This window comes from Dermacentor variabilis, chromosome 2 (assembly GCF_050947875.1).
Source record: "Dermacentor variabilis isolate Ectoservices chromosome 2, ASM5094787v1, whole genome shotgun sequence".
NCBI classification, from domain to species: Eukaryota; Metazoa; Arthropoda; class Arachnida; order Ixodida; family Ixodidae; genus Dermacentor; species Dermacentor variabilis.
In genome coordinates this window covers 273,183,813-273,206,013 of record NC_134569.1, presented here as the reverse complement: position 1 = coordinate 273,206,013, position 22,201 = coordinate 273,183,813, and the positions used below count along the sequence as shown (strand labels likewise).

General features: G+C 47.1%; 1 protein-coding gene across 1 annotated transcript in view; it reads right to left on the bottom strand.

The window, feature by feature from the left end:
• The window catches only part of LOC142571273 (monocarboxylate transporter 13-like), a 682,600-nt gene that overhangs the window by 201,582 nt on the left and 458,817 nt on the right, over positions 1-22,201 (bottom strand). Inside the window, exon 9 of the mRNA XM_075679507.1 lies at positions 17,575-17,738. Coding sequence (XP_075535622.1) covers positions 17,575-17,738 — 164 coding nt within the window. The remainder of the gene's footprint in view (positions 1-17,574; positions 17,739-22,201) is intronic.

The following is a 22,201-nucleotide window of genomic DNA, read 5'->3' as shown; positions in this document are numbered from 1 at the left end:
CGACATAAAATTTGTGAACAAATCAAAGCAAAGGTGAGAGTTTGACGTAATAGTTCTGTTGAATCCTAGAAGGTGGAAAGCCGTAATTAAGAAAGAAAAATGAGAAGTCCCCACAAACCTAACAAATCGCTCCAAAGGAAACCCTTACGGGTCACTTCAAAGAAAAGTCTCGCTGTTAAAGAAAAAGCGGTCCTGGTCAAAGTCTCGGAACCGGGACGGCCGCTTTTCCGTTGCAGCCGCTCAACCACCTGAGCTAACCAGGCGGCTAGCAGATGGTAGTCCGAAGAAAAATTTGTGAACAACTCGAAGCAAAGGGAAGACTTTGACGTAATAGTCCTGAGAAAACCCAGAAGTTGGATAACAGTAATCAGGAAAGAAAAAAGAGACATCAAAATGACGTAACAAATTGCTTGAAAGGAAACCCATACGGCTTCCATCAAATGAAAGCCTCGACATTGAAGAAAAAGGGGTCCTGGTCAATGACTCGAGCGCGGGACTACCGGTTTTCCGCTGCAGCCGCTCTACCATCTGAGTTAACCAGGCGGCAAGCAGATGGCAGCGCGAAATAAAATCTTTGAACAAATGGAAGCAAAGGCAAGAGTTTCACAAAATAGTTCTGAGGAAGCCCGCAGGCCCGAGAAGAGAAATTAGGAAGAAAAATGAGACATCCACACAAACCTAACAAATTGGTCAAAAGGAAACCTTAACGGGTTCCTTCAAAGAAAAGCCTTGCACTTGAAGAAAAATTCTTCCTAGTCAGGAACTCGAAGCCGCGACTGACGCTTTTCCGATGCAGCCGCTCTACCATCTGAGCTAACCAGGTGGCTAGCAGATAGTAGCGCGAAGTAACATTTGTGAACAACTCGAAGCAAAGGCAAGAGATTAACGTAATAGTGTGCGGAAGCCCGCTATCTGTAGAGCAGTAATTAAGAAAGAAAAATCAGGCATCCCCACAAACGCAACAAATTGCTCCAACGGAAACACATATGGGTTCCTTCAAAGACAAGCCTCGCCGTTGAAGAAAAATTCGTCCTGGTCAGGGACTCAAAGCCGGGACTACCGCTTTTCCGGTGGAGCTGCTCTACCATCAGAGCTAACCAGGCGGCTCGCAGATAGTATAACGAAGTAACATTTGTGAACAATTCACAACAAAAGCAAGATATTAACCTTATTGTTCTGCGGAAGGCTTAGGTGCCGAGAATTAATTAAGAAAGGAAAATAAGACCTCCACACAAACGTAACAAATTGCTCAAAGATAACCCATACGGGTTCCTTCAAAGGAAAGCCTCGAAGCTGAATCAAAATTCGACCTAGACAGGGACCCGAAGCCGGGACCGGCGCTTTCTCATGCAGCCGCTCTACTATCTGAGCAAACAAGGCGGCTAGTAGATGGCATCGCTAAGCAAAATTTGAGAACAACTCGAAGCAAAGGCAAGAGATTGCCGTAATAGTTCTGACGAAGCCCGCAAGGCGAGGAGCAGTAATCAAGAAAGAAAAATGAGACATCCACACAAACCTAACATATTTGCTCTAAAGGAAACCTTTATGCTTTCCTTCAAAGAAAAGTCTTGACGTTGAAGAAAAATTCGTCCTGGTCAGGGACTCGAAGCAGGGACCAACGCTTTTCCGGTGCAGCCGCTCTACCATCTAAGCTAACCCGGCAGCTAGCAGATGGCAGCGCGAAGTAAAATTTATGAACAACTCTAAGCAAAGCCAAGACTTTGACGTAATACTTCGGCGGATGCACAAAGGATGGAGAGCAGTAATTAGGAAAGGAAAATGCGACATCACCATAAACGCCACAAATTGCTCAAAGAAGCCCCATACGGCTTCCTTCAAAAAAACGCTCACCGTTGAAGAAACATTCGACCTCATCAGGGACTCGAAGCCGGGACCAACGCATTTCCTGTGCAGCCGCTATGTCATCTGAGCTAACCCGGAAGCTAGCAGATGTCAGCGTGAAGTAAAATTTGCTAGCAAGTCTAAGCAAAGCCAACACTTTGACGTATTACTTCAGCGGATGCACAGTAGATGGAAAGCAGTAATTAAGAAAGGAAAATGAGACATCCCGACAAACCTAACGAATTGCTCAAAAGCGAACCATTACCAGTTCCTTGCAAGAAAAGCCTTGCCGTTGAAGAAAAAGTCGTCCTGGCCAAGAACGCGAACCCGGGCCCGCCGCTTTTCCGGTGCAGCCGCTCTGCCATCTGAGCTAAGAAGGCAGCTAGCAGATGAACGCGCGAAGTAAAATTTGTGAACAACTCAAAGCGAAGGCTTGAGTTTCACGTAATAATCCTAAGGAAGCCGAGAAAGAGGGCAGCAGTAATTAGGAATGGAAAATGAGACATCCCCACAAGCGTAACAAATTGATCAAAAGGAAACCTTTACGGGTTCCTTCAAAGAAAAGCCTAAAGTTGACGAAAAATTCGTCCTGGTCACGGACTCGAAGCCGGGAACGAAGCTTTTCTGATGCAGCCGCTCAACCATTTGACCTAACCCGGCGGCTAGCACATGCTAGCGCGAAGTAAAATTTGTGAACTCGAAGTAAAGGCAAGACTTTGACCTAATAGTTTGGCGGAAGCCCAGAAGGTGCAGAGCAGTAATTAAGAAAGGAAAGTGAGACATCGCCACAAATGTAAGAAATTGCTCTAAAGGAAACCCATACGGGACAATTCAAAGAAAAGTTTCGCCATTAACATAAAGATCGTCCTGAACCGCCGTGGTTGCTCAGTGGCTATGGTGTTGGGCTGCTTAGCACGAGGTCGCGGGATCGAATCCCGGCCACGGCGGCCGCATTTCGATGGGGGCGAAATGCGAAAACTCCCTTGTGCTTAGATTTAGATGCATGTTAAAGAACCCCAGATGGTCAAAATTTCCCGAGTCCTCCTCTACGGCGTGCCTCATAATCAGAAAGTGGTTTTGGCACGTAAAACCCCAAATATTATTATAAGTCGTCCTGGTCAAAGACTCGAACCCGCGACCGCCGCTTTTCCGGTGCTGCTGCTCTACCATCTGAGCTAACAAGGCGGCTAGTAGATGGCAGGGCGAAGCAAAATTTGTGATCAACTCGAAGCAAAGGCAAGAGTTTCACGTAATAGTTCTGATGAAGCCCGCAAGGCGGAGAGCAGTAATTAGGAAAGGAAAATGACACACCCACACAAACTTAACAAAGTGCTCAAAAGCAATCCTTTACGGGTTCCTTCAAAGAAACGCCCTGCCGTTGATGAAAAATTCGGCCTGGTTCGGGAATCGACGCCGGGTCCAACGCTTTTCTGGTGCAGCTGCTCTAGCGTCTGAGCTAACGAGGCGGTTAGCAGATGGTAGCGCCAAGTAAAATTAGTGAACAACTCAAAGCAAAGGCACGACTTTGACGTAATACTTCGGCGGATGCATAGAAGATAGAGAGCAGTAATTAGAAAAGGAAACTGATACATCCCCACAAACGTAACGAATTGCTCAAAAGCGAACCTTTACAGATTCCTTGAAAGAAAAGCATTGCCGTTGAAGAAAAATTCTTACTGCTCAGGGACTCTACGCCGGCTCCAACGCTTTGCCGGTGCAGCTGCTCTACCGTGTGACCTAACGAGGCGGCTAGCGAATGGTAGTGCCAAGCAAAATTTGTGAACAACTCGAAGCAACGACAATATTTTCACGTAATAGTTCGGCGGAAGCCCAGAGGATGGAGAGCAGTGATTAAGAAAGAAAATAAGACATCACCATAAACGTAACAATTTGCTCAAAGAAAACCCGTAAGGGTTCCTTCAAAGAAGAGCCTCACCGTTGAAAAAAAATTCGTCCTGGTCAGGGGCTCGAAGCCGGGACCATCGCTTTTCCGGTGGTGCCGCTCTACCATCTGCGCTAACCAGGCGGCTAGAAGATGGTAGCTCGAAGTAAAATTTGTGAACAACTCGAAGCAAAGGCAAGACTTTGGCGTAATAGTTCGGCGGAAGCCATGAAGGAGGAAATTAGGAATGGAAAATGAGACATCCCCACAAACGTAACAAATTTCTCAAAAGGAAGCCTTTACGGTGTTGTGTCGGCTGGCGCTCATCTTGATAAGAGCACTCTGCGAAGTGCGCATGCGCCACTAAGTGTTAAAAGCAGAGTGCCGAGCCTCAACCCACAAGCATGGGTTAATAAACGTCGTTCACCCGGAACTTGTCTGATCCTTTTGGCACGCCTGGCGCCAAACGTAACACGCGGCGACGAGGATGGGATTTTGAAGAGTTGCGCAGCGTCAAGGAAGGCAAGTGTTGTCGACGTTGAGCCTCTGTTCAGTATCGACAGTTGAAGAGTGCTGCTTTTTCTTTTCTTCGCTGACTGATATCATGAACGAAGAAGCCAGTGCAGGTTCGACGCAGTTTGCTGCTCAACTGAGCCAGATGGAACCATTCGACGTTTCCACGGATGACTGGGCGTCGTACGAAGAACGGCTGACGTCTTTTCTTATCGTCAACCGCGTTCCCGAAGGTGACAGAGTACATGCATTCCTGAGCATAATAGGCCCCAGTACTTACAGTCTTCTGAAATTGCTGGTTGACCCGGAGCTGCCTTCAGCCAAGAGCTTCGACGTACTAAAGAAGACGCTGAGGGACGACCTGTCGTCGAAACCGTCGGTCATTGGCGAGCGAGCAAAGTTCCACAGGAGGCAGCAAGTCGAAGGCGAGTCCATTTCTGATTACGTTGCCGAGCTACGGACGCTAGCACGAACCTGTGATTTCGGAAGCGCGTTAGATGAATCCCTCCTGGATCGCTTCGTCTGCGGCTTGTTAAGAGAGGATATACAAATAGTGCTGTTCACTGAGGATCGGAAGCTTACGTTTCAGAGAGCGGTAGAGCGAGCTGTGGTTATTGAGGCGGCAACGAAAAGCACTGCGGAAGCCCTTACAGGTGTGTCTACAACCAACCTCATGCATAAGGCACAGGCGACTTCGAGTGTCCAGTCACAGGCATGTTTTCGCTGCGGGTCGCCGAAACTTTCCGGCAGAGCGTGTCCCCACGTAAACTACAAATGCTATAAGTGCAACAAACGAGGGCACCTAGAACGAGTTTGCCGTAGCACCTCCGGCACGTCGCATGGGAAACGCCCCAGCAAGGACACTGTAAATACGTTATCGGTGGTATCCCGCTCGGAAGTGGTAGCCGTAAAGGGCGTATCTGCTCCCAGTATTGAGCCCATCATGGTACCGATGAAAGTAAATGATGTGACAGTCCCTATGGAGCTAGATACAGGTGCCGCTGTCACAGTCATGCCTTTCAAACAATACCACCAATTTCTTTGATCAGTCAGACTGAACCCGACAGAAGTGAAGCTCAGCACCTATACAGGAGCTCTGGTGATGCCAAAAGGCGTCCTACAAGTCAAGGTGTAGCACGGTGGCAACACGGCGAGCATTCCTCTATGCGTCGTCGACCAGGAGTGGCCGCCGTTGTTGGGTCGGGAATGGCTTCAGGCAATTAGGCTGGAGTGGAGCAAAATCTGGAACGTCCACCATATACCAAGGTCAGAGGCTGCCTTTTTCTTGTCGTTTAGCGGAAAGGCTGCGCGCTTTATCGCAAAGTACGACTCTCTATTTAAAGATGAGTTAGGCTTGATTACAGAAGAAAGGGCCGAGCTGTATTTCAAGCCTAATCAGGCACCCAATGCGTTGGCGGGCTAGTTGGTGCGAATCCATGAATACTTTGTTTAGCGCAAAAAGACAGACACAAGAAAGACGACAGGACAAGGCGCTACTCTCAACTGACATCATTTTATTGCGTCACTCCTTTATAGACCGCTCAAACCAGAGGAACATGCGCAGTGAGCACCATGCGGTGGAGCCACCAACATCCGATCCCAAGAGCGCACTCATGCGACAGAATCCAAAAAACCAAATTCAGCGCTGCACAAGGTTAAGGAAGGCACACTAATACACTGTGACCCCAATGACTGAATGAAAAATGCTTCTGATAACTCTCGGGCGGTGGTGTCACGAGTCGTTTTCAAAATTGTGGTATCACGAAACATGGGTTTGCACTTGCATGTTTTACAATGCTGAGCCAAATGCGAACCTGTGCCTGTTGGTATGGATCGATCATGTTCTCTAAGGCGCTCGTTAACACAGCGGCCTGACTGCCCTACATACACTTTGCGAGATGACAACGGAATTTTATAAACCACACCGACACTGCAATCTACAAACTTCACGTGGTTCTTTCCACAATGAGGTTTTTTACTTGTTTTAGAAATACGGCTGCACAACATCGACAGTTTCTGAGGAACGGAAAACACTACCGGAATATTGTATCTAGTGGCGACATTCTCCAGATTGTGAGCCACTCTGTGGCAATACGGCACAACGGTTGCAATACGGTGGCAATACGGCACAACTGTTGTGATAAAACAGACTAACAACGAATGCTCCGTAACGGTAGCTGATATTTTCACTCTGTTCAATGACAATGGCAAAGGTTTAGCTTTCACACATGAGCTATCTAGGGACGGTAAACTCCAGTTTTTGGATTTGCAGCTGTCCTTACAAACAGGCCACTCCTGTTGGATGTGCTCGCCACGTGCACGTAAAGAACTTTTACCTTGCGCGTCTGCGCACTCAAAGACTGTGAAACGCGCCATTGCTTTGATGTGTTTAGAATCTTCCTTAAATAAGTCTTGTCATCACTCTGCGAACATGAGTTTCATTGCACAGTTAAATAGGCTGCAGGCTGCTGGTTACCCAAGTGTGGTGGTGACGTCAATCTCGGAGGTATTGCTTCAAAAACTGAAAGGGAAGCGGCATAAAAGTAACTGCAGCACACAAAAGAAAAGGCCTGAAGTTGTGCCGTATTGCCACAGAGTGGCTCACAATCTGAAGAATGTCGCCACTAGATACAATATTCCGGTAGTGTTTTCCGCTCCTCAGAAACTGTCGATGTTGTGCAGCCGTATTTCTAAAACAAGTAAAAAACCTGATTGTGAAAAGAACCACGTGAAGTTTGTAGATTGCAGCGTCGGTGTGGTTTATAAAATTCCCTTGTCATGTGGCAAAGTGTATGTAGGGCAGTCAGGCCGCTGTGTTAACGAGCGCCTTAGAGAACATGATCGATCCATACCAACAGGCACAGGTTCGCATTTGGCTCAGCATTGTAAAACATGCAAGTGCAAACCCATGTTTCGTGATACCACAATTTTGAAGACGAGTCGTGACACCACCGCCCTAGAGTTATCAGAAGCATTTTTCATTCAGTCATTGGGGTCACAGTGTATTAGTGTGCCTTCCTTAACCTTGTACAGCGCTGAATTTGGTTTTTTGGATTCTGTCGCATGAGTGCGCTCTTGGGATCGGATGTTGGTGGCTCCACCGCATGGTGCTCACTGCGCATGTTCCTCTGGTTTGAGCGGTCTATAAAGGAGTGACGCAATAAAATGATGTGAGTTGAGAGTAGCGCCTTGTCCTGTCGTCTTTCTTGTGTCTGTCTTTTTGCGCTAAACAAAGTATTCAGGCACCCAAGTTTATCAAAGCTAGAAACGTGCCGTTCACACTAGATAGGCGGTTGAACTTTCGAAAGTTGAAAAAATGGGCATCATAACGGCCATTGCCACATCAGATTACGCAACGCCAGTGGTACCCGTTATCGAGAAAGACGGTGGTATACGCCTCTGTGGCGATTATAAGGTGACAGTGAATCCGTGTCTCGACGTCACACGTTACCCGTTGCCGAAGGTCGATGACTTATTCGCGGCTCTGTTTGGAGGCACACATATTTCAAAGATCGACCTGAACCGCGCTTATCAGCAAGTGGTCATGTCTGAGGCCTCAAAGCAATACCTAACCTTGAACACGCACAAGGTATTGTTTGTCGTCAAGCGATTACCTTTTGGAATCGCTTCCTTGCCGGCGATTTTCCAAAAGATAATGGACGCGATGTTGAAGGACGTCAAGGGTGTTTGCTGCTACCTAGATGATATTTTGGTAACTGGGAAAACACTAGAAGAGCACTTAGCTAATGTCGAAGCGCTGCTGGAGCGTCTTCAAAGCCGAGGTGTCAGGGTAAAGAAAGAGAAGTGCTCGTTTTTTTCAAAGCGAACTTCACTACCTTGGGCACAAAATCAGCGCTGAAGGCATTACACCATTGTCAGATAAAGTTGACGCACTTCTCCAGGCACCAGAGCCGAAATCAAAGGAGCAACTTCAGGCTTTGTTGGGTGTTGTCAACTATTACAGCAAGTTCGTGCCCCAGTTAGCAACGATAGCTCAACCATTTTTCAGACTTCTGCAAAAAAGCTAGCGTGGCACTGGGACGAGCAGGCTGGAAAAGCGTTCAACCAAGTGAAAGAGCTATTGGCATAACCACCTACGCTCGCACACTATGACCCTGAAAGACAACTTAGGATGTCATGCGACGCGTCTCAGTATGGTGTAGGAGCAGTCCTATTTCATGTCTACGATGACGGAAGGGCACGGCCCACTGCTTACGCTTCGCGAACGCTATCGGAAGGGAAGAAGAAATACAGTCAACTGGAGAAAGAAGCGTTAGCCATCATTTTCGGTGTAAAGAAGTTCCACTTCTATCTTTATGGCGCTCGTTCACCTTGGTCACAGACCATAAGCTGCTTCAAACAATACTGGGCCCGACAACCGGGATTCCCACCATCGCCGCTTCTCGTTTGCAACGCTGGGCCGTTACGTTGGCAGCCTGCTCATATACTCTTATCTTCAAGAAATCGAGCGAGAACGTGGAAGCCGATTTCTGCTCGCGTCAGCCCCTGCCAGATCTTGAAGCGGAAACCACAGAAACAGAAGAAACATTTTATTCGTTGCGATTGGACTCGTTGCCAGTTTCTAGTCGAGATATCGCGGCTGCCACATGTAAAGACCGAATTCTTTGTCAAGTGAAGGAATTCACAAATGTGGGATGGCCCGCGTCGATCAAGGATGAACAGTTGAAGCCTTTTTTCGCAGGTGCAACGAACTGACGGTGCATCAGGTATGCGTCATGCTGGGCGCAAGAGTAGTGCCTGCGAAGCTGCAAGGGTTCGCTCTGGACGAACTCCATCACGGCCATCCCGGCAGCGTGCGCAGCAAAGAACTAGCACGCAGCTACGTGTGGTGGCCAACTCTTGAGGCGGACCTCGAACTTCGTATCAGAAGCTGCACTAGTTGTCAAGAGCAAAGTAACGCTCCAATCAACGCACCTCTTCACCCGTGGTCATGGCCGACTTCACCATGGCAGCGTGTTCACGTAGACTTTGCGGGACCTTTCCAGAATACCATGCTTTTAGTGGTGGTCGGCGCACATTCTAAATGGCCAGAAGTTTTCGAAATGAGATCGGCAACTACAGAAAGCACGATTCGTTGTTTGATAGAGCTCTTCGCACGTTTTGGTTTCCCTGAAGCAATTGTTTCCGATAATGGGCCTCAGTTTGTTTCGCAGGAGTTCAAGCACTTCCTGAAAGCAATGGGAGCGCGGCACTTCCTCACGGCTCCCTACCACCCCAGCTCCTATGGGTTGGCAGAGCGTTTCATCCAGACCTTAAAGAATGCGCGGCACAAAGACGGCACAGGAGGAACACTGCACGTAAAGCTGCATAAATTTTTGCTATCATATCGCAACACGCCACATGCGACGATAAGTGAATCACCAGCGTCAATGCTCCTAGGACGACGCTTGCGTAGTCGGCTAGATGCCGTAAAGCCTTCCGTGGGGGAAAGAGTAGCACACAGACAGTGCACTCAGGCACTAAGTCGTCCGTGTCGCGAACGTCACTTCTTGGTAGGCGACAGCGTGTTAGCATGTAATTATTTTGGAAAACCAAATTGGGCTCCCGTTGTAATTGTTGCACAAACAGGACCTGTCTCTTTCCAAGTACATGCAACCACCCCGAGGGGCACCGTCACCTGGCGACGTCCCCAGGATCAGCTGCTACAGAGGCCTGCAGAGGACGTTACCCCTAGGCATGGAACACCTGGCGAAGTTACGACCAGCGAGTTCCTGGTTTATCCCGAGACTGCCGGCGCACCAGTTCCTTCCAGTCCACAACCGCCCATGGTAACTGTGGTTGGACAACAGGCAACACCAGCACCCGCCGAAGCAAGACGCTACCCCATGCGAAATCGTCGCCCACCAGATAGATTCGAAGCTGGACTCTGAATGACTGTGTGCTCCATTAAAAGGGGAGGTGGTGTTGTGTCGGCTAGCGCTCATCTTGATAAGAGCACTCTGCGAAGTGCGCATGCGCCACTACGTGTGAAAGTGCCCCTTGCTAGCGGCCCTCTCTTTCTTGCCGAGCCTCAACCCACGAGCATGGGTTAATAAACGTCGTTCACCCGGAACTTGTCTGATCCTTTCGGCACGCCTGGCGCAAAACGTAACATACGGGTCCCTTCAACGAAAACCCTAAAGCTGAAGAAAAATTCGTCCTGGCCACGGACTCGAAGCCGGGACCCACGCTTTTCTGATTCAGCCGCTCTACCATCTTACCGAACCCGGTGGCTAGCAGATGGTAGCGCGAAGTAAAATTTGTTAACAACTCGAAGGACAGGCAAGACTTTGACATAATAGTTTGGCGGAAGCCCAAAATGTGGAGAGCAGTAATTAGTAGAGAAAGTGAGGCATCGCCACAAACGTAACAAATTGCTCTGAAAGAATCCGACACGAGTCACTTCAAAGAAAAGTCTCGCCGTTAACAAAAAATCGTCCTGGACTCGAACCCGGGGCCGTCGCTTTTCCGGTGCAGCCGCTCTACCATCTGAGCTGAGAAGGCGGCTAGCTGATGGCAGCGCGAAGTAAAATTTGTGAACAACTCAAAGCGAAGGCTTTAGTTTCACGTAACAGTCCTAAGGAACCCGACTAGGCGGAGAGCAGTAATTAAGTAAGAAAAATGACACATCCACACAAACGTAACAAATTGCTCAAAAGGAAACCTTTCCGCGTTCCTTCAAAGAAAAGCCTTGAAGTTGAAGAAAAATTCATCCTGGTCAGGGACTGGAAGCCGGGACTACTGGTTTTCCGGTGCAGCCGCTCTACCATCTGAGCTAAGCAGGCGGCTAGCAGATAGTATCACGAAGTAACATTTGTGAACAACTCACAGCAAAAGCAAGATATTGACCTAATTGTTCTACGGAAGGCTTAGGTGCAGAGAAGTATTAAAGAAAGGAAAATGAGACCTGCACACAAACGTAACAAATTGCTCAACGAAACCCCATACGGGTTCCTTGAAAACAAGGCTCGCCGTTGAAGAAATATACGACCTGCTCAGGGACTCGAAACCGGAACCACAGCTTTTCCGTTACAGCCGCTATACCATGTGAGCTAACCAGTCCGCTAGCAGATGAGAGCGCGAAGTCAAATTTGTGAACAACTCCAAGTAAAGGCAACGGACAGGCCAGACAGGCCGCCATTGGAATATGAACCTGGCAACGTTTAACGCTAGAACGTTATCTAGTGAGGCGGGTCTAGCAGTGCTATTGGAGGAATTAGAGGGCAGTAAATGGGATATCATAGGGCTCAGTAAAGTTAGGAGGCCGAAAGAAGCCTATACAATGCTAAAAATCGGGCACGTCCTGTGCTACCGGGGCTTAGCGGAGAGAAGAGAACTAGGAGTCGGATTCCTGATTAATAAGAATATAGCTGGTAACATACAGGAATTCTATAGCATTAACGAGAGGGTGGCAGGTCTTGTTCTGAAACTTAATAAGAGGTACAAAATGAAGATTGTACAGGTCTACGCTCCTACATCCAGTCATGATGGCCAGGAAGTCGAAAGCTTCTATGAAGACGTGCAATCGGCGATGGGTAGAGCGAAAACTAAATACACTATACTAATGGGCAACTTTAATGCCAAGGTAGGCAAGAAGCAGGCTGGAGACAAGGCAGCGGGGGAATATGGCATAGGCACTAGTAATAGCAGGGGAGAGTTATTAGTAGAGTTTGAGGAACAGAATAATATGAGGATAATGAAAACCTTCTTCCGCAAGCGGGACAGCCGAAAGTGGACCTGGAGGAGCCGGAACGGCGAGACTAGAAATGAAATAGACTTCATACTCTGCGCTAACCCTGGCATCATACAAGATGTGGACGTGCTCGGCAAGGTGCGCTGCAGTGACCACAGGATGGTAAGAACTCGAATTAGCCTAGACCTGAGGAGGGAACGGAAGAAACTGGTACATAAGAGGCCGATTAATGAGTTAGCGGTAAGAGGGAAAATAGAGGAATTCCAGATCAAGCTACAGAACAGGTATTCGGCTTTAACTCCGGAAGAGGACCTTAGTGTTGAAGCAATGAACGACAATCTTGTGGGCATCATTAAGGAGTGCGCAATGGAAGTCGGTGATAACTCCGTTAGGCAGGATACCAGCAAACTATCGCAGGAGACGAAAGATCTGATCAAGAAAAGTCAGTGTATGAAAGCATCTAACCCTACAGCTAGAATAGAACTGGCAGAACTTTCGAAGTTAATCAACAAGCGTATCCCAGCTGCCATACGGAGGTATAATATGGATAGAATTGAACATGCTCTCAGGAACGGAGGAAGCCTAAAAGCAGTGAAGAAGAAACTATCGGCAAGAATCAGATGTATGCGTTAAGAGACAAAGCCGGCAATATCATTACTAATATGGATGAGATAGTTCATGTGGCTGAGGATTTCTATAGAGATTTATACAGTACCAGTGGCACCCTCGACGATAATGGAAGAGAAATTAGTCCATAGGAATTCGAAATCCCAAAGGTAACGCCGGAAGAAGTAAAGAAAGCCTTGGGAGATATGCAAAGGGGGAAGGCAGCTGGGGAGGATCAGGTAACAGATTTGTTGAAGGATGGTGGGCAGATTGTTCTAGAGAAACTGGCCACCCTGTATACGCAATGCCTCATGTCCTCCAGCGTACCGGAACCTTGGAAGAACGCTAACATAATCCTAATCCATAAGAAAGGGGACGCCAAAGACTTGAAAAATTATAGACCGATCAGCTTACTGTCCGTTGCCTACAAACTATTTACTAAGGTAATCGCAAATAGAATCAGGAATACCTTAGACTTCTGTCAAGCAAAGGACCAGGCAGAATTACGTAAAGGCTACTCAACAATAGATCATATTCACACTATCAATCAGGTGATAGAGAAATGTGCGGAACATAACCAACGCTTATACATAGCTTTCATTGATTACAAGAAAGCGTTTGATTCTGTCGAAACCTCAGCAGTCATAGAGGCATTGCGGAATCAGGGCGTAGACGAGCCGTATGTAAAAATACTGAAAGATATCTATAGCGGCTCCACAGCCACCGTAGTCCTCCATAAAGCAAGCAACAAAATCCCAATAAAGAAAGGCGTCAGGCAGGGCGATATGATAACGCCAATGCTATTCACAGCGTGTTTACAGGAGGTATTCAGAGACCTGGATTGGGAAGAATTGGGGATAAAAGTTAATGGAGAATACCTTAGTAACTTCCGATGCGCTGATCATATTGCCTTGCTGAATGACTCAGGGGACCAATTGCAATGCATGCTCACTGACCTGGAGAGGCAAACCAGAAGAGTGGGTCTAAAAATTAATCTGCAGAAAACTGAAGTAATGCTTAACAGTCTCGGAAGAGAACAGCAATTTACAATAGGAAGCGTGGCACTGGAAGTCGTAAGGGAATAAATCTACTTAGGGCAGGTAGTGATGGCGGATCCGGATCATGAGACGGAAATAATCAGAAGAATAAAAATGGGCTGGGGTGCGTTTGGCAGGCATTCTCAGATCATGAACAGCAGGTTGCCATTATCCCTCAAGAGAAAAGTTTATAATAGCTGTGTCTTACCAGTACTCACCTGCGGGGCAGAAATCTGGAGGCTTGCGAAAAGGGTTCTACTTAAATTGAGGACGACGCAACGAGCTATGGAAAGAAGAATGATAGGTGTAACGTTAAGGGATAAGAAAAGAGCAGATTGGGTGAGGGAACAAACGCAAGTTAATGACATCTTAGTTGAAATCAAGAAAAAGAAATGGGCATGGGCAGGACATGTAATGAGGAGGGAAGATAACCGATGGTCATTAAGGGTTACGGACTGAATCCCAAGGGAAGGGAAGCGAAGCAGGTGGCGGCAGAAAGTTAGGTGGGCGGATGAGATTAAGAAGTTTGAAGGCATGGCATGGCCACAATTAGTACATGACCGGGGATGTTGGAGAAGTATGGGAGAGGCCTTTGCCCTGCAGTGGGCGTAACCAGCTTGATGATGATGATGAATAGTTCTGAGGAAACCTGCAAGGCGGAGAGTAGTAATAAAGGAAGGAAAATGATACACCCACACAAGCGTAACAAATTGCTCAAAAGGAATCCTTTACGGGTTCTTTCAAAGAAAAGCTTTGCCATTGAAGAAAATTTGTCCTGGTCAGGGACTCGACGCCAGGTCCAACGTTTTTCCGGTGCAGCTGCTCTATTATCTGAGCTAACGAGGCGGCTAGCAGATGGTAGCGCAAAGTAAAATTTGTGAATAACTCGAAGCAAAGGCGAGACTTCGACGTAATACTTTGGTGGATGAACAGAAGATAGCAGTAATTAGAAAAGGAAAATGAGACATCCTCACGAACGTAACGAATTGCTCAAAAGGCAACCTTTAGGGTTCCTAAAGGAAAAGCCTTGCCGTTGAAGAAAAATTCGTTCTGCTCAGGGACTCGACGCCGGCTCCAACGCTTTTCCGTTGCAGCCGCTCTAACATTTGAGCTAACGCGGCAGCTAGCAGATTGCAGCGCGAAGTAAAATTTGCGAACAAGTTTAAGCAAAGGCAAGACCTTCACGTAATAGTTCGACGGAAGCACAGAAGATAAAGGGCAGTAATTAAGAAAGGAAATGAGACATCCACACAAACGTAACAAATTTCTCAATCAAAACTCATACTGGTTCCTTCAAAAAAGGCTCGCGGTTTAAGAAAACATCCTCCTGCTCAGACCTCGAAGCTGGGACCACCGCTTTTCCGTTGCAGCGAACTCTATCATCTGAGCTAACCTGGCGGCTAGCAGATTACAGCGCCAAGTAAAATTTGTGAACAACTCGAAGCAAAACCAAGAGATTGACGTATTAGTTGGGCGGAAGCCCCGAAACTGGAGAGCTTTAATTAGGAAAGAAAATGAGACATCCCCATAAACGTAACAAATTGCTCCAGAGGAAACCAATACGGGTTCCTTCAAAGAGAAGCCTCGCCGTTGAAGAAAAATTCGCCCTCGTCAGGGACTCGAAGCCGCGACGAACGCTTTTCCGGTGCAGCCGCTCTACCATTTGAGCTAACCCGGCAGCTAGCAGATGGCAGCGCAAAGTAAAATTTGCGAACAATTCTAAGCAAATGCAAAACTTTCACGTAATAGTTTGGCGGAAGCGCAGAAGATTGAGAGTAGTAACTGAGAAAGGAAAATGATACATCCCCACAAACGTAACAAATTGCTAAAAGGAAACTCATACGGGTTCCTTCAAAGAGAATCCTCGCCGTTGAAGAAAAATGCTTCCTCGTCAGGGACTCGAAGCCGGGACCAAGGCTTTTCCGGTGCAGCCTCTCTAACATCTCAGGTTATCCGGCATCTAGTAGAGAGCAGGGCGAATTAAAATTTGTGAATCACTCAAAGCAAATGCAACACTTTCACGTAATTGTTCGGCGGAAGCCCAGTAGGTGGAGAGCAGTCATTAAGACAAGAAAATGAGACATCACCATAAAACATAACAAATTGCTCAAAGAAAACCCCCATACGAGTTCCTTCAAAAAAGAAAGGCTCTCCATTGAAGGAAAATTCGTCCTGTTCAGGGACTCGAAGCCGGGACCAAGGCTTTGCGGGTGCAGCCACTCTACAATCTGAGCTAACTAGGCGGCTAGCAGATGGTAGCGCGAAGTGAAATTTGTGAACAACTCGAAGGAAAGGCAAGATTTTCACGTAATAGTTCAGCGGAAGCCCAGACGGTGGAGAGAAGTAATTAAGGAAGAAAAATAAGACATCCACACAAACGTAATAAATTGCTCAAAAGGAAATATTTACGGGTTCCTTCAAAGAAAAGCCTTCCCGTTGAAGAAAAATTCGTCCTTGTCAGGGACACGACTCGGGGCCAAGGCTTCTCCGGTGCAGCCTCTCTGACATCTGTGCTGACCCGGCAGCTAGCAGATGGCAGCGCGAGGTAAAATTTTTGAACAACTCGAAGCAAAGGCAAGACTTTGACGTAATAGTTCGGCGGAAGCCCAGAAGGTGGAGAGCAGTGATTGAGAAAGGAAAATGAGACACCACCACGAACGTAACAAATTGCGCAAAGAAACCCCATACGGGTTCCTTTAAGAAAAGGCTCGCCGTTGAAGAAAAATACTTCCTGCTCAGGCACTCGAAGCCGGTACCACCGCTTTTCCGGTGCAGCCGCTCAATCTTCTCAGCTATCCAGGCGGCTAGCAGGTGGCAGCGCGAAGTAAAATTTGTAAACTCGAAGCAAAGGCAAGTGTTTGACGTAATAGTTCTGCAGAAGCCCGCAAGGTGGATAGCAGTAATTAGGAAAAGGAAAATGAGACATCCACACAAAGGTAGCAAAACGCTACACGGGAAACTCATAAGGATTGCTCGAATGAAAAGGCTTACAGTGGAAGAAAAATTCGTCCACCCTGACAGAGTAGAAGGTCTGATGAATTTGTCTGTCTCCTGTTATACACTTCTTTTTGGTATGTGCAAAATTATGTAGTGTATACATAAGCATTGTATACATTCATTTGTGCCCGTTAATTGCTTATAGCTATAATGTATACTTTCATCCATTGACTGATCGAAACACTGTTAACAGTTGTGACTGCTGGTATACCATCGCCAAAGTGAAGCTCTGACGCTCTGAGTCTCTTGAAGTTCTGTCAAGGTGCCTCGGAGTAGCGTTTCCTCATGCTCCCGTTATCATCAACCGATTGATGGTAAATTTAGAACAATCCATTAAAATATACTTACAATCCTCTACGCAATATTACTACATTCTTGCAGTATTGTAAAGATTTATAATTTGCACTTTTACACTGTCCATCAATACTCGTACCTTATAAACCTATCGCCGATGGCAGGCCCGCTGTCGTAACGGGGAAAGTATTAATTTATGCATTGAATGTATACCAGTGCAACTAACGGGCCTCGCTATGAAAAATTGTGCGCTTTTTTACAGTTGCCCTGGATACTTTTGTAAATGTCCCAGTCAACTGTTATGCACTGAGGCTGTGGCGTGAATGACTGGGCTGCCAACAACAAAGGACCCATGTTCTTCGTGCAATGCAAAGGACGTTCTACGCGTTATTTGTAGTTATCTGCTTGGACTACAGAATCATCACTGCTCAAAGAGAGCGTGCGTTCCTTCTTGTAGGGTTGATACAATAATATTGATTGATGTTTAGCTAACTGCTGTGACGATCACTCACTGTGGCTATAAAGACGAGGTAGAGAAGTTAGAGGGTTAGTTGAAAATGAGTCATTCTTTGTTCTGTACTTTTAAACACTAGGAGACGTGGGCTATGCATTGCGCTTTCCCATTAGTTGAAGATGTCAATCTACAACACGGTACCTGCGGCCGTAAAATACTATCTTGCCAGCATATGACTGCTGATATGATGGTTCACCTGGCAATAATGTTGCGATTGTCAACGAGGGTCACAATCTGCGAACGGCGCTCTGTGCCGTCCAGCAGCGAGCTGTCGGCTGAGAAGAAGGCGGCCGTCGGCTGCCGCTGGTCGTCGGGCACCGAACCTTCGTAGAACAGGTCGCGGCGGAGCCGGATACGAGACTGCGATGTTAAGAAATCAGGCTGTTGTTGCATATGATAACAACGCTTAGAAGATTCTTGCAAAGCCAAGGTGATTAGTTGAAAGCAGGGGCGCTATAACGTAAAGCTATTCCACACTTTTCCATTCCAATTCAACAATCAGCCTTCCGCGATTGGTCAAAAACTTTTTTGTAACACCGCTTCTTCGCCTGTCTCTCACATTACTCAATCGTCGCTTACAGCGCATACATAGACGAGGGACAAAAAAGACGACGAAGACAAGCGCTGTTCAAACAGTGTTAGCGATGCCCGACGAACTAGAAATATACTGAAGCAAGGTTTGGGTACGGGCTAGTTGGTATTCCATGGTATCAATCGTCACCCACAAAAAGGATGACGAAGACAAGCGCGGCGGAGGGTGCCCTTGTCTTTGTCGTCCTTTTTGTCCCTCGTCTATGTATGCGCTGTAAGTGACGACTGATACAATAGAATACCAACCAGCCCGTACTCAAACCTTGCTTCAGTATATCTTTAGTTCGCCGGGCATCGCTAACACTGTTTGAACATCCCTTGTCTTCGTCGTCCTTTTTGTCCCTCGTCTATGTATGCGCTGTCAATGACGATCGATTTCATAGAAAACCAACTAGCCCGTACCGAAACCTTGTGTCACAGGACGTCACGAAAACCACGATAGCTACCCATCTAATATGACGAGTACACACCGATTATGCATCATTGGACCAAAGAAAAGAAAAATATTTATTTCTGACTCGACGCATTTCCGCCATTAGCCCTCGGCTATTGGTCAAAGTTTTCGGGTTGCACCCGCTTCAATTGTGTGTCACGCGACGACACAAAAACACGCAAGTTCACCGCGTCAAAGTGAAAGTACGCGGTAAAGTGGCAAAGTGACAGCACGCGGTAAAGGTGCACTAATATGACAAAAATCTGATTTAATGTTTTAAATAACCGCAGGGTGCCCCGTTCCGAAAGGAATAAAAGATGGCTGCCGCCAATCTTTCAGGCACTGGCTACTCACACCTGCCGGAGAGTAGCCAGTGTTTATAAACCCAGGGCCTGGGTTAATTTGCGTAAAATAAAATTTTTGCGTGGCCGTGTAACGTTTTCAAGCACTTTCGGCACGTGTGCGACCCCGCTCCGCCAATTCTTCTTTGGTGAGAATCTGTTTTAGCGCAATTTTTAACCTTCCATTGCGTGCCGCCGCGATTTTTGACCAACCTCAAGCCAAGTTGGGGAAAGCGGACCAGTTGCATACACTGTCAGCACCCTCTGCATCAGGTTATCGATTTTCAGTGCACTGGCTCGGGCCCATCGAAACCCTCCCCATTTGAGCGTGCTCCTCGCCTCTTGTCAGCCTATTAGATAGGACCAGCCCCTCACTGCAGGCAGTGTTATTCGTTTTTAAAGCAAAACAAACGTGACTTTCTTTAAACAAAGAGAGCGTTTGATTGGTCTGTTCAGAAAACCCTGTGGGTCACCGCCCGACGCTTGCGTCGGCAGTTACACAAGTTTGGCGTCAGAAGATGGGAATAAAAACATATTGGAATAGTTTTGCGTTATAGGGCCCATGTGTGTTGTCAAAATTACGTGGGAAGCTGAGAAGATGATGCGCCGTGCCTCAGGTTTCCCAAGGTCTACCTGCCAGGAGGCATAGTAGACGAGTGCCTGTTGTTTATTGTTTTGAAAACCAAGGAAACGAGACAAATCGGCGAGATTTTAAAGATAGTAGTGACAATAATTATGAAGTATTTGCAACACTGCAGTGCGTTTTACACACTGTTAAAATGTTACTAAAAACTTGGAGAGCGCTCAAGCTTCGCCTTCAAGAATGGAAGGCGATAGCGATATCGCACCCCGTTCGCACCGCCCACTCATTCGCTCGGCTTGCTCTCGAGTCACACAAAGACGGAACATGCGCCTGAGCAAGCGGAACGAACCAAACGACTCGGTGTCTCGAAGAAACGATCTACGCGAGCCAAACGTCGTGATCGGCACGGGCCGCCGGGACGCGACGCGCCATGAAGGCGGACGCAATCATGGGGCTGACACCTCGATGGGATCATCCTCTATCTCACTTGGGAGCACCATGCAGACGCATGACTCCTCGCCAGCAGCACGGCACACATCGCAGGAGACACTTTTCCACCAGACGCGCTATTGTGCAGCGATCACGTCTGAGGCGTCCCGCATTGAACGCTGCACCTAGGAATCGCGCTGTGAGCGGAAAGAGGAGCCGCGTCGCCTAAGCGCGAGGGTTCGAGTGACGCACGCTGGAAGTTGGAAGGGGAGATAGCGAGAAAACTTATTAAACGCAAGGATATTCGGGCATCCTCGCACCGGTCCCCGCACGGCCCCAATGCGCTCAAACGAGGCGAGTGGGAGAAGCGGACGAGTGGCGCGCCACGTGTCGGGGCAGTGCCGTACATAGCGAGAAGGGGGTCTTCTCTGTTTGCCACAAGATGGCTCTGCGTGTGCGCCAAGCGCAGATGAAATCTAGCGGAAACGTACTTTGCTAGCGTTTAACTGGGACTTCTGCAATTTACATGGTAATAATTACCGATATACACCGCAGTATAACTTCCTACGGCACGTTTCTAAGGCAGACACATCATTCGCTAGAGGCGCTCTTTTTTCTGACTCTGAGCCATCGAAGTAATGGCTGAGTGGTAGCGTCTCCATCTCACACTCCTGACACCTTGGTTCGATTCCCACCCAGCCCATCTTGCAAGTTATTATTATTTATGAATTGCCATCCACAATTTTTAGCTCACGGCCAACACAGCCGACGCTGACGACACCGGCTTTTCTGCGACGCGAGCTCCTTAACGCTGTCGCGATAAAATGTTTGTAACTGCAAGCAAGATGTAACTGCACGATTTACTACGTCCCGAAGACGGTTACTAACTTCTTACTAGCTGTATACTAACGCTAACGCCTACAAGCGCAATATAGGTAAGTTAGCAATAGCTAATACATCATGCTTATCAGAAGTTTTGAATGAGGATAATTTCTATGCAACACTTAAAATATTTTTGGATTCTTTCATTATATTCGATTAAAACTTGTATGATCTCACCTATGTGCAGGTATTACGTAATAAAAATCATAATTTAATTATTTCTTACAATACCTTTAAAGCTCCAGCAGGACGTTACAGAAGGGAGTGGAAAAAATTGTTTTCGTCATAACACAGCAAAAACAAAATATGAAAAACAAGAAAAAGAGCACAAGTTAAGGATAAACGTCAGAACACAACCGGCAACCAGGCAAATTATCCAAATGCATAGTTTAGCGTGGCAGTTTTAAACAAACAAAGATATAGCTTTGGTCACGTCCCGAATAAGAAGATTCGCGACGCGACCAAAGCTATTCCTAAGATACATAGACCACTCCTTCTAGATTATCCCTCGCCGGCACGCAACATATTTTCTCGAAAACCTAAGTTCCTTTAAGCCGAGAATACAGTTCACAGCTGAAGAGGAAAACAACGGGCGAATTCCCTTCCTGGATGTCCTCCTAGAGAGGACTTCATGCGGCTTGAGGACTAGTGTGTACAGAAAACCAACGCACGCGGGAAAGTATCTGAGCTTCGACTCTGCGCACCCAAATAGGCACAAGCGATCCGTCGCAGCAGTACTCTTTTCCCGGGTATTTCGCGTCTGCTCCAGCACCACGAAATGTAGACAAGAGCGACAGGTTGTAAAAAGGGACCTGTTGAAGAATGGCTACCCTCGACAACTGCTCAGAAGGCAGGAGCGCAAAGCAGCGAAGCCCCGCCGTGAAACAGCGAAAGAAACAGTGTAGCGCCTGGCGGTACTTTACACAGTGGGAACAGGCGAAGCCCTCGTACGAATTTTTAAGGGCTACGGTGTTCAAATAGCCCACGTGCCTTCCCGAAAACTTCGCCACCTCATCCATAAATAGCCGCGCGCCCATGCTTACATCTTCATTGTGATCAAGGGACCCGTACGGGGCCCGAAACGTCTGTTCTTTATTATTATCTGACAAATGACTTCAAGTGAAACATAATGCATATATATTACATATAGCACTCACGCACAATTGAAACCGAGAGGAAAAGAAAAACAATGAAATCTAATTAGTAATGCACATTATACATATATGACATTGACAAATGTGTCACACAATACATACTGCAATACACAATTCGGCAATTAAACTGTTACGGAAGGCACAATTTCTTCCTTTCTGCAGAAACAAAAAAAGACAAAAATTACCGACGATTACGTTACTTCCTAATGCGAAATTTGAGCGCAGCAAATAAGCTGTTTCACCTTTTCGATAGATTGAGGCAAAGAAATCGAGCAACACATGTATGCGCTATCACAGAATTTTTTTTTATTTTTCACACGTATTCCTTTAACAAAGACTCCACTGGGTAAGCTTCTGCTTCGGCGGCACGCACCTCTGGATTCTGACGGCGACGGCGCTGGGCCTCTGCT